Source organism: Xenia sp. Carnegie-2017, unplaced genomic scaffold (assembly GCF_021976095.1).
Source record: "Xenia sp. Carnegie-2017 unplaced genomic scaffold, XeniaSp_v1 HiC_scaffold_14, whole genome shotgun sequence".
Classification (NCBI taxonomy): domain Eukaryota; kingdom Metazoa; phylum Cnidaria; class Anthozoa; order Malacalcyonacea; family Xeniidae; genus Xenia; species Xenia sp. Carnegie-2017.
This window is the reverse complement of record NW_025813447.1, coordinates 6,339,535-6,352,506: the sequence shown is the minus strand read 5'-3', so window position 1 is coordinate 6,352,506 and position 12,972 is coordinate 6,339,535. Positions and strand designations below refer to the sequence as shown.

Sequence of the window (12,972 nt, the reverse complement as noted above, 5' to 3'; positions counted from 1 at the left end):
AATGTAAGCCGTTGTCTATAGTCAGTACTGTAAGTAATGCATTTTGCCGAGTCTCAGTCAATGTTGTGCTTTGTGATTCGGTGATGTTCGGCAATGAGATTAGTTTTGTCTTGTTTCTTAGTAGCTCGTCTGTGTTCAGTAAGTCTTATGTTTAAGTTCCTGCCAGTTTCCCCGATATAGGAGGCGTGGCACTCAGAGCAGTTTATTTTGTAAACTGCACCTTGTCGTTCGTTGGGTTGTTCTTTGTACTTTATGTTCGTTAGTACTTGTCGTTACGTTGTGATTGGTTTATGTGCGACACGTATGTTGTATGATCGTAAGATACGCGAGATAGTCTCAGACGTACCTTTGATGTAAGGTATCGTTGCTGTTGCACTGAGTTGTTCGTTTCGTTGAGTTCGTTGGGGTTTGTAATTGTTGCGTTTGATGAAGTCAGAGTTATAGTTGTTTTTGTCAAAAACACGTTTGAGATGGTTGTTTTCGTTGGGTAGAGCAATCGTGTAGAGCAAAGTTAAAAAGCAGCGAGTTAAAAACAAAACAAATTAAACCGCACAAAAATCTCAACAAACCTCCCAACGCACAGCAAAATTCTTAAAAGCCAAGGAGTTGATACGGTGGGGTATCTATGTACAAACGTGGCAAGAACAATGATGGACAGGTTTATGGTCTCTTCGTCGAACTGCTCGAGACGCAATCCACATCCAGGACATGAATCGAAGGGATCATATACATTTGGCGACTCTGGTGCAGTAACCCCAGTGTGGACCAGTGGTGGCGTATCTACAGCCTCTTCCTGGTCGGGTGAGTCGAATTCTTTGCTAATTTCAGTAGCCATTTTTTGGATTTCCAACGACGCTACTCTACAACGTGAGAAGGAAGATTAAAGAAAAACTTTCTCAACGAAAACGAACAAGACAACACGGTATTCAAGAATAGTCCCAAAGAAAACGAACAAGTCAACACGAGATTCAAGGATGTTCTTTAAGAAAACAAACAAGTCAACATGGGATTCAAGGATGGTCTTTTAGAAAACGAACAAATAAAAACTGGATTCAAGGTCAAGGATGATACTAAGTTCCAAACAATAGCTGCTTTCTTGAAGCATCCTTTTTAAAAATATTCAGGAAATTTCTCCAACTTTTGATCTCGATGTTTCATAAGAAAAACATACATCAGGCAAGCAAAGAAACTTATGATAAAATTCTTGTCTTTCCTCGACTGATTCAAAGGTAATATGGTAATAAAAATAATGTGGTAACGTTCCAATGGCAGTGGCGGATCTAATGTAAGTCAGAATACATTTAAAAAATCATAATTTAAATTCAAAATACTTTATAAACAATTCTATTAACAATATTTTTTGATTCAAAATATTCTTCAGAAATTTTCAACACACAGAATTATTGCAATGGTATTTTGAATTTCAAAAGAGGTGATGTAACGTATTCCGACTTAACCTTGAACCCCTCCATTGTTCAATAGTAATATGGTAATATTCGATGTTAATATGGTAATAATTAATAAAGTATTTGACCACAATTAATAACGAATGTACAATGATTATATGTAGTAGCCTAAATAACAGTTGGCTACATTCAAACTACTCAACTACTTTCAAAAAAGCTTATGACTGATACTCAGTCATATTATGATATTTGTAAACAAATTGTAATCGTCAAACATTTCACTATAGCTATTACCAATGTACTGTATTGGTGTTTTCTTTCATATCGTATAAATGATAAATGATGTCGCACAGTTTGAAACAATTTGTATTATTTGTATTTTTCTGTCATTATATTAAAGTTAACTAGTTTGAGTTTTGAAAATCTTGACTTTTACCAGGTTGCTGTTCAGATAAAATCCTAAAGCGTGATAAAGCTATTGAAATTTCTGTACATCTTCTCGCAAGCCACCATGTTTATATAATGAACAAAACCGTAACACATGCGCAGTCGCGGGTTTGTGCAAAATGTACATAATTTGAATGTTACGCAATCCTAAAAAGTTTCTGGTATAATACTAACTGTCAAAGATACGGGAAGATAAAGGGACGCCCAACTTACTTTTTAAATTGATCTGTGGAAGATGGTGTCGACTGTAATGTGTCCTCGTTGGTTATACTAGACCCGACCGTCGTTTCCTGTTCATCCTCTCCGTTAATCGACTGCTTGTTTAGATTATACATCAACTGATCTATACCGAACGATGCCGAGTCTGAATTGACACTCTGAGCCAGCAGCGAACTGACGCTAGATGATCGCAGCTCAAGTTCTATAAACAAAGCAAAACATTAGATAGCATTAATAAGTTGGCATTGACGTAAAAACCAGGAGATATCTACAATTGACAATCGAAAGAATAAAGTTAAATTAATCCGAGAGCGCTGTAAGGAATTCCCCAGAGGTGCAATCTAACCCCACAACTTTTTTCATTTGCCTCTTCAATGCCTCTTTTCGCTCCTGTTCCAAGTTGTTGTGAATAACCATTGCTTTAACGTTTGCAAAATAGAATGTCCAGAAATGCCATGGACGTTAAGATTGAGATTAATAAACTCAACTTAAAAGTCAACTAATCTCCAAGCTTAATCCAGCCTCAAATCCAGAGCAAGTCAATTCGGCTAGCTCCGCTGTCAACAATGTTCCTTCAATTCGACAAAATTATAGTACGAAATTATCAACGTATCATACGACAATCGCCTTTTTAAGAATTTTAACACGGATAGCCTTATTTATGTTCGAAAGATCGGGCGAGCTTGAGAAGATAGCCTGCGTACAGGCTTCTCAAAGACCGCCATCAAAACCTTACGAAACTGGAGGAATTACGTCGACAAGTGCCAGTAACAGCGCTTACCTTTTCGCCTAACTCCAATGACAAGTTCGCTTTCTGCTGGTGAGGGAGCCGCTGCAGATTCACTTTCTCCTGTTCCAAAGATTGCGGCCAATGTACCACGTCGTACTGTCGGCTGCTTCCTTTGTTGTGAGGTAGAGTTGGTGTTGTCATCGACGCCCGATAAACTTCGGCCGACTTTCTGAGCATACTCGTCTGAGCACTCGTGATTTTGAACGTTAATGGTGTTCATGACAATTTGAATGAGATTTTTTGTCAGTTCTTTGTGAGTACCGATGTCGTACTAAAAAATTAACTGAATTAGATCTCGTTTTTATAAGGCTATGCCAGGATTTCGCATGGAGAGGGAGGGGCAGTTAAAGGGGAAAAGGTGGGGGGTCAGGGCTGTCGTTCACGCAATGCAATGTAAATAAAATATGATATTTTATGAGAGCCAAGAATTACACTCCCGGGCCCCGTTCTGGCTATGTCACTGGGCGCAGCAATAAACAACGCAATAAACATGGTCAATAGAAAAGAAACGGTGCGAAAACATGTGCACGAGACCTCCCGTATGTTATTCACGTGTTTTCCATGCACACGCTTATTCGATGGCGGTGCTAGTTAAACAAGGCCCAGTGACATCACGATGCGGTTTCTTACGGCAGTTCTCACCTTGTATAAGTATATTAACAGCGTCACAAGCCAGGAGTGTCGGACATTGACGTCTAAAATGCCTAAGGTGTAATTCGGCTTTCGACTCTTGTTGACGACTTCGGGAGCAGGACAAAACAGCAGCAATTGCAAGGTAAGGGGTAGTACCTCCTTTCCCCAATCTGGATTTTTATCCAACACTTGTGGAATACTGGAGATGAACGCACTGAAGACAGGAGTGGACCTGAATCATACACAAAACATGTAGTAATATTTATGATAAAATTTACATGAACTTCTGAAGGGTTTACTGCTTTGCAATACAACAATCTATTTTTCCATGGCCCAATATCGAGTTTTTTAGGAGGTAAGGCATTTTTGTGCGCTGTGCGCAATATTTACACACCGATCCTCTAGATTTCAAACTACCGTGCAAGGTGAGGCAAGGACGCCATCTTGAAAGGTGGCATAAAGCAAAACTCAAAATAAAAAATAAGCTAAAAGAAGGTTTAAAACCCAATCCTATCTAAAATTTTAAAAATTAAACCTAGACTATCAACTTTGCAACTGTATCTCAACTCTGAAAAAGTTGATATTAGTCGTAAACATCATCATGTTGCCACCTTTCAAGATGGCGGCTTGCCTCACTCGGAACTATAGAATTTTTGCGGAGTCAGGTATCTAGTAGATTGGGTTCGAGGTCATTGGTTGTGTGTTAAGGAGATGTTTTGTGTATGTAAAGCGCCATTGAGCATACATGCTAAGAATGTATTCTTCACGAGGAACAATTTTTTCATAATTATTTGCCAATCAACCGTATTCACGATTCACTCAATGCATACAAACATGATGTGAGATCGAAGTTGCAGGTTGGTGTTTAATATATGCAAATCATGATTTAGCTACTTTCTGCTACATTTTACTTCCGCTTTATGATGCGAGTCTATCAAAGCCTACGTGTTGGTTATCATTTCATGGAAATGTTTGTATATGAAACATTAGGTTCGACACTGTGACAAAATGTATTGAGATCAAATGCTACCTCTGTTCATAGTTAAGTCTAAATTAAGAAATAAAACATGTTTACTGTGTTTGCACAGGCTTATGAAAACCGAGCAGACTGTTGGGAGAACTCGAGAGCAGATCAGTGCAAGCCCGAGACCGAAGGTCCAGGTTGAGGTTGGCATAAGAATCAAACAGAAAAAAACTTCTTTTATTTCATTTATAAAATAACAATAACGCGAAAAATGACAAATTTAAAACAAATTGATGTGCAAATTCTCTTTGATTGATTGATTGATTTGATTGGTTTAGCATAGATCTGTTTTGCACAGGTTAATGCAAACACAACTATACAGTGCATGCGTTGTGTTTATTTTATAAACTCAGATAGTATACCTCAGTTTTCGTGGACTTCCGGTGAACTCGCCAATCGCAGTGACGTTGTATCCCATCTGCAATCCAACATGATGTTTGATTTGACTGATGACGTATTCTTGGGTGCGTCCAAATTCGTTATCGTTCCTTGGGTTGCTCATGAACTCACACAGCAACGTCACCAATTGATGAGTCACTTCATCGTCAAGTGTGCGAGATGATGTTCTAGAAACGGAAATTACAAAATTTGTTATTGATGTTTTTTCATTTCATGCATGACGTCACTCTCACTTTTCTTTGAGTAGTACCCACCTAGTACTTCTAATACTTTACACTCTACCTTTCTTCTATTTTGAAAATTACCGTACTTTCATTTGTGAGTCTAGCTTTATGAAATCTGCCTTACTTTCATTTTCGACCTCTTTTAAAGTGTTTACGACTGGTAAATTTATCACAAATTTGTTTCATTGTTTTGTAAAGAAAATATAAAAAAATGACTTTATAAACCTCTTCAGTAGAATTGCCTTGTTTCGTTTTTTGCCAAAGATATTTAACTTCATTCTTTATAAAATTAATGGTTTGAACCCGGGAGTATCGTTACATGTTTGTAGAGTCCTGAGAAGAATTGTTGGTGTTGATGTTGACTGAGGTTTCAACAACCGTAGCGGAAGTCATCTTCAGAATCAAGACTGAAGATGACTGACTCTGAAGATGACTGCCGCTACGGTTGTTTAAACGTCAGTCAACATCAACACCACGACTCCTTTTAAGGACTTTATTCTTTAGCCAAATAACATCGTCATTATACTTCTTAAACAATAATAGTACATTTAAGATCATCAATTTTCTACATAGCAAGAACATTTTATGCGCAAATACAACAGTTTACAGAATACGTGTGTGGATGAATATTTGTAAATATGCCAAAGTTCGATATTTTAACGCAACGTAACTGTCAACAAAAATCATACAATGTGATATCAAAACGATGTCATTTGCACATTGAAGAAAAGTTTCATAATTCTAAAAAGAAATCAAACAACACAATTCTATAGAAGAAGTTATGTCATTTTTAATTGTCTTCACAATGCAATAGCTAAGAAAACACTATCTTAAAGTTTAATGTTATTAACAATGAATGAAGTGTGCCTATCTTCTTATTTGAAAGACTACCTCTTTTCTATTTCAACTTTCCTTCATCTTTGTTACAAAAGCTATTCTTGTATTTTGAAGTCAACCTCCTTTGTACTCTTAAGTCTACCTGTTTCATCCATCAGATATTTCTGAGTAATAAGAATGGTTTGAAAAGAGCTTATGAAGATAGTCATGACTGAACTTTCTAGACAAAATGAAGCAAATCAAGCAATCTATAGCGCACCAGAGCTAAAGATAAAAATCAACGGCTACGGTTCACAATAAATTCGGTAAAAAGCACCAGCCCAACTGAACTACAAAGCCACCGTACCTTTCGTACATTTTCCCATCTTTTTCTAACTGGGTCGCTTCTCTACCTGTGCCATCCAAATTTTCTTCAGCGACAGGTGATAGATAGCCTTGTGCCGCCATTTTTGCGCCCTGTAACATTTGGTCTACTGATTCAATTTGGGACAGGTCGAATTTATATCGTTTTGTATCTGAAAAAGTGGCAACATTTTCATCTGAGCACATTTAGCGAAGGGGAAATCTGACTAAAAGCGAGTTGTTTGTAACGTTCGCTCAGGTTAGTGTGGTCCGGAGAACGACTGTTGGTGTTGATGGAGATAGACATTTCGACAACCTCACTTCACTATGACGATTAATAGCGCTAGGAGCAACAGTCTTACTCAGGACTCCACAAAACTGGACAATGATATACATATAAAAACATGATAGTAAGCTTAATCAGAGACATTTTGAACAACACAATCATTACAGTAAGCTTCACATTTTCCACGGATAACTTTCAACGGAGGAAACGAATATTCTACTGGCCACTATCCACGTAACTTGTACTCTTCCTCCTCGTTGTACGTTTATGGGAATTCGCATGCGCTAGTTCTAGCTAATTTCATGGTCAAACGTAGTAAACTTTTTTAAATTTCAATTCAGAACTGTACAAAAGGAGAGGTTTAACGGCCATGATGTCAAGGTATCAACAGAGCTTTCGCTGTCAACAACATCCTACCTCCTTCCAGCGGACTGGAAAATTGTCGCGACACACAGGATCGTTCAAAGTTTAGAGAATAGCCGCAACGATTGGTCGGTAGCGAATTGGATCGCCCTACACGACCTGCATCAGGGCATATCGTTATGCTACTGCTGGTCGATGAGAAAGATGTCAAACGTTGATTCGCACCAGTAGTACCTGTGAGAAAATCGAGCAAAGGTTAGCATTACAAAACATGTGTCCTATATACTACTCAGAATCACTAAAGGCCGAGACACACTATCGCAGTCGCTTGGTCGTTCCCACAAAGCGACAAGCCTTGTCACTGTGCCTTTTCAACATCGCCTGCGAATTCGCTGGAGCACACGGAATCGCTACGTCGCTGAGACAAAATTCAAAATGGTGTCTTCCAAAGAAGCTTGAATAAATAGTTTTCTTATGTATCCTGTCCTTTATGACATGACTTTAAAGGATTATAAGAATGAAAAAGTCAAAGCAAATGTATGGGATCATACAGATATATTGATATCACGAAACAACCAGCGTCTATTGCAGCTCCTACGTTGACGTCTTTTAGTCTCATCTTCCTCAATTCGTTTAAAATTATAGCTAACAAAGTAGCGCGTAATGCTTCGTTAGTCGCTATGTTTGAGAGAAACCGCGAAAACCATATAATGCCATCGAAATTTGACCAGCGACAGTGTGTCTTTACATCATTTTTACATCGCTATGTCGTTATGTCGCTGAGTGGTAACGACCTAGCGACAGCGATAGTGTGTCTCGGCCTTAAGGGGTTTCCGTGTTTGGATGGCCGGATCCAAACACGTGGGATTTAAGCGTGAGTTAAGAAAACCGCACCGCTTTGCATCGCAAGGAAAATTCCCTGTGTTTGGATCAGGCCATATAAACACTTGAAAGAGTTTAGTAATTGTTTTATTAAAGAAGAACAAGAGGGAAGTGTTGTAAGCTTCATTTAAATAAGCTAAAATATGAAAGAAAAATTCTCCCAGGCGAAATAAAATTTAGTAGTAAAAAACAAAGTAAAACAAAAAAAAACACGAAAACGTACATATTTTTACAGTGAGGTTATTGATTTTAAAAGTTTAGAAAAATCACCAATCTTGATTTAAGTTAAATATTACATTGCCTGAAATATACTCCAAGTCACTTTTGAATGAAATCGTCATGGTTTTCAGGCATGTTCGAAATTCTTATGACCAGAATCGCGACAGTTATTTGAATTTCCGTGTTTGGATGGCCCAGTGGAAGGCAAGTTCCAAACACGGGCATCGACCAATCAGAGCACGAGTTTTGCAAAAGTTATTGTATAAACGTCGTTTACAATACATGTCCCATACATAGGCGTGTACCAGCTAATATTTTTTGGAGCAAAGGTCGACACATTTTCGATCTTTAATGGAGTGGCGAAGCCAGCCACAAATTTGTTCATGCTATGTAAATTTTAATCACTAGTATCACTCATTTTGTTTAGAAATCTATTATTATTACAGTGAGCACCGAAAAATTTACATAGAACGAACAAAATTTCGGGCTGGCTAACACCACTGCTTTGATGATTCTAACAAATTCTAACACATTTACCCGATTTTTCGAGGAATATTATTGCTCGACAAAGCATATCTGCTTAATATTGCTCGACAAAGCATACCTGTTGGGCAGCCTGGCACACCAACGATTCTAAATACATGCTCTATATGCTCATGTTATACTCACTTATAAGTAAATATTAGAGTGGATACCGTATGTGAAAGGGTAAATATTGATTTATCAACTCAAAGACTCTTCAAGGGCATTTAAACTGTCCCTTTAAGCAAAAATTATTAATTGCGATAATAAATTAAGATGTGATTTCCAACAAAATGGTGAAAAAGTTTTTAAGTTTGTAAAATCATTCCACTTTTATGGCTGACTAAAGTTGGCAAAAACGGTCCTTTTAAAGGACCTTCGAAAAATCTGGAACGACTTAATTTTGTGACGTCATGAAAGGGACTCCTCAATACAAAATATATAAGCCAACTCTACCTTGGATGACATTAGAATTTGGCTTGACCAATACTTCATGACGGACAAGGTCCGCTCAAAAGCAACTTTAAGCCGCCATAAAGACGATTTGACCAAAATAAAAAACTTTTCATCGATACTTTAGACATCGCACCAAGTTTAAATATACGCAAATGTTTTTGCCGATAGGGCACTTTAAGCACCTGCACGAATCGCGTGACGGTGCTCAACACAATACCTTTTCCTGTTTTGCGAGAAGTTTCGACCATTGATGAAGTGTTTGACATAGACGACTTATCACTCATGTTCGCTTGTCGCGACAGGGTGGAACGAGCAGGATTTGAGCTGGCAACTAACGAAGTCTTCTCCACAAACAGCTGTGTGAATCGTTTCAAGAAAAAATGCCCAGACAAGGGAGTACATTTCGGCAAGGCATTATGAAGCAACCGAAAAGTGTGGATGATCAACAAACGGTCCGAAGGAAATTTGTCGAACTGGCTTATTAAGCTGTCGTACACGACCACTAAACAGTTCGGATGTATAGTCTCTAGCATGACAGCCACGTGTAGGGAGACTGAGTTCGAGAGATCTTCCAGTGAGCCCACGAGATAGGCAAAACTGAGCGCAAGTGCCGATCTTGCTAGATCGTTACCGAGGATGTCTTTTTGTACGTAACGCGCAACAACGACAACCTAAAATGGCGAATTAAACAAATTCGTGCGAAATGTCTTTGATTATATTGACATGAAGTACAAAAAACCAGGATTGATTTTACAATACATTTGCCTTACAAACAAAGTTTCGGGATGAAGTTCATATTCAGCAGATTGTTTTTAAATCGTGGCAATTTTTAAATGGACGTGATGTCAATTAATTCTATGTATATAGTCAAAAGGCCAAAAGCAGACTAAGGAAAAAACGGCACAAACACAAAAATGGTCGGGAAAATATACAGTCAAACTTGTCTCCCTAAGAGATTTCCCCTGCATCCACATAAATAGAGGTTGATCTTCAATGCAGGTATAGTAGAAAATGTCAGACTCTTTATTAAAATGACGAAATTAGTCATAAATTTTTGCTGTTTGTTGCCGACTGCACAAACATCAGTGAAAACTTCGACAAGTTTCCGAATATAAGATTTAATTATATATTTTATTATGTGTGCTGTACTTTAGCTGACCTTTGATACAGTTTCAAAATAATGAAATATTAGTTTGGGACCTAGTTGGAAAAGGTGACGGCGATCGCCCAATAGAGGAAACCATTCATTAAAAGTCACTTAAATAGTATTTATATTTTTTGAAATTTTTGGGACAGTACCACATGACCGCTTCGATTATAACATGCTAGCCTTAATTAGAAATAGGTATACGCATTGCCAAAAGTACCTTTGACACACCATCGAATCTTACTCTCCAATCTTTGTTGGTAAACGTAGACTTGACCTCATTTACAAGAGACTCGGCACCACATGGAAGACTAATGCAGTGCAGCAGAACCGGAACACAGACCTCGCACAACTCTGAACGATCACACTTCAACAGACGCCAAAGGCTGAGTAAAGAGAAAACATGTATCTTTTAGTCAATATTCCACGAACACGGTGTACATTAGTTACGATGACCGTCTCAAACTTCGTTAACTTTCAACACGGAATGTTCTCAAAGACAAAAACGTAATTGTTTGAACACAGGTCTTGTTCATAATAGGCTTATGCTGTTGATAATATCGAGTTTGAATTTGACGCCCGTTCCGCAACATGCAAGAGAGAAATTTAGCAAACACCACATGCTTTCTTCGGATTGGACGCTATATAACGTTAATTTGGGAGAAGAAGAAAGAAAGCAGTCGTACACGAAAGAATGTATGAAAAAACGCCCCTCTCAAATTAACTAGTGTCATACTCAATGACCGTTTGCCGTGTTTGCTAAATAGCTCTAAATAAGTCATTTAACAAAAGTGATTTCTTAACAAGTCAATGAAAAAACAACGAAAAAAAAACATGTTTCTGCAGATACAGTGCTTTTCATAGCAACTCCGGGCCACTAAAATCAAAAATAGAAGGACCCTGACAACAAGTTTCGCACATACATACTTTGGAACAAGGAATGCTTCTTGTAAGTAGGATAGAATATCTAGATCTTCCTCCGCAGCGATTCTCAAATAGTCAGCACGAAGACACATAACATTTAAACATTTTACCAAATGCAAGATGACAACTAAATCTTCTTGTTTGGGTAATTCCTAAAAATAAATGTTTTATGACACACAACATCACAAATGATCCGATGTTGAAACCGACTGCTATATTACTACATCAAATCCTGGTCTTATGGTGTATTAACCCACCCGTCAAATTGAATGTTAAAATACTTAACTAAATCTTCATCTTATTGTGTAATAACCCACCTGCCAACCTTCCTATCGACTGCTAAAATACTAAACTAAATCCTCGTTCTATTGTGTGATAACCTTCCCGCCAACCTTGATCTTGACTAAAATAACTAAAATAAATTCTGATCCGATATTATAACTATCAGTATACTCATCGAGTCAGTTGATGTCGAAGATTATGTTCGTAGTACCTCGAAAACTTTCTCGTGATAAATCAAACCTACTTTTAAAACTCCAAGTAAAAATCGGATATGAGGACCCCGTTCTGCAGCACTTTCGAAAGACAAAGCCGATCCAGAACTTTCCCAAGATGACCTCACTGATCCCCTGGTGTTGCCCACACTGTCACCAGTATCGAAAACACTGTCAGTCATTTGTGAATTAGAGTCGTCACCTACATCAAAATTTACGATCATAAGATGTCAGAACTTTCCAATAGAAAAACCCCTTCACAGGAATCAAGATTTAATTTATCCATTCACCTGGTCCGTTTGATTTAGATCCATCGCTTTGTTCCAACACGACGTCTTCGGCATTTCTTTCGTCTCGAAAATTGTTCTTTTCTAGGTAAATAGGGATTACAATAGGAAACACAAAGGGCGAAAACTTTTAATCACCATATTATATGAACAGTAACGAGGGCGAGTTAAAATGACTCTCATACGAAGGCCAAATGTCATAAATTTTTGAATTCTTATCAGTTTGACGAACAAGGAATAATTGAGAATAATATGCGCTGTATATTAACATACCCAAAGCTCTGAAGCTTGACGATAACATTTTGAAGCATTTTGAAGATATTAAATGTAAAATTGAAATGTATCATTGCTTGTTATTTGACATACCGATCAAAATATCAATTGTGTAATTAGAATTGAAAGACCTTATTCAGTTTTATTCACTTCTCACTCAGCTGCTAAATTGACTGCAATTGCACTTGTTTTCAACACGTCAAATGCATTTCCCAAAAATCTGCCCAATTTTTGAAGAAATTTTAATTGTTGGTAAAAGAATGTTTTAATGCTATTCACAATTGATTGTGTCGAAAAAGCCAATCAGATTAGAGCATTCTGGTCTTTGAATCTTGCTTCATGCCTTATTAGGCAAAAATTTAAGCAATTTGATGAATTGGGAAACCGAGAGTCAGGCAGTCACGTGCACTAACAAATATTGTAGTAAGAAACAGCCGGGGGATATTTTGATAGGCTATTCTTACCACTTCGTAGTGAATTTCGGTTCAGTACCAAACTACTGCTGTTTTTCGCCACAGTGCCAAATTCTTGTCCCAGGCCATCCAGATTGGTTACTAGCTTCTTGGAGAAGACACGATTCATCAGCGCATGCGCAAGTTGAAACCACATAGCGGTCATTTGGCAATGCCGACATGGTCCAGAGTGGTTGTGAAAACCCGCCCAAGGAACATCCAACATACGTTCCATAAGGCGTACGATGCCCTGCCTTTCCAAAGCGTTCGAAACACGTTCGCTTTCTTCGTACTGAAGTTTTATCTAAATTAAAAACACAATAGATAGTTGAGAGATTAATTGAGA

At 37.9% G+C, this 12,972-nt stretch overlaps 1 protein-coding gene across 2 annotated transcripts in view; it reads right to left on the bottom strand.

Annotated features, from left to right (window-relative positions):
* Positions 1 to 12,972, bottom strand: part of LOC124434056 (protein unc-79 homolog) — a 42,470-nt gene that overhangs the window by 17,662 nt on the left and 11,836 nt on the right. For both annotated transcript variants that reach the window (XM_046983913.1, XM_046983915.1), the window contains exons 12-24: positions 12,639 to 12,930; positions 11,905 to 11,985; positions 11,647 to 11,816; positions 11,124 to 11,272; positions 10,417 to 10,582; positions 9,267 to 9,720; positions 7,025 to 7,204; positions 6,326 to 6,494; positions 4,882 to 5,085; positions 3,505 to 3,727; positions 2,854 to 3,133; positions 2,067 to 2,274; positions 570 to 860 (exon numbers count right to left, since the gene is read on the bottom strand). In XM_046983913.1, the coding sequence (XP_046839869.1) occupies positions 570 to 860; positions 2,067 to 2,274; positions 2,854 to 3,133; positions 3,505 to 3,727; positions 4,882 to 5,085; positions 6,326 to 6,494; positions 7,025 to 7,204; positions 9,267 to 9,720; positions 10,417 to 10,582; positions 11,124 to 11,272; positions 11,647 to 11,816; positions 11,905 to 11,985; positions 12,639 to 12,930 (2,867 nt within the window). The remainder of the gene's footprint in view (positions 1 to 569; positions 861 to 2,066; positions 2,275 to 2,853; positions 3,134 to 3,504; positions 3,728 to 4,881; positions 5,086 to 6,325; positions 6,495 to 7,024; positions 7,205 to 9,266; positions 9,721 to 10,416; positions 10,583 to 11,123; positions 11,273 to 11,646; positions 11,817 to 11,904; positions 11,986 to 12,638; positions 12,931 to 12,972) is intronic.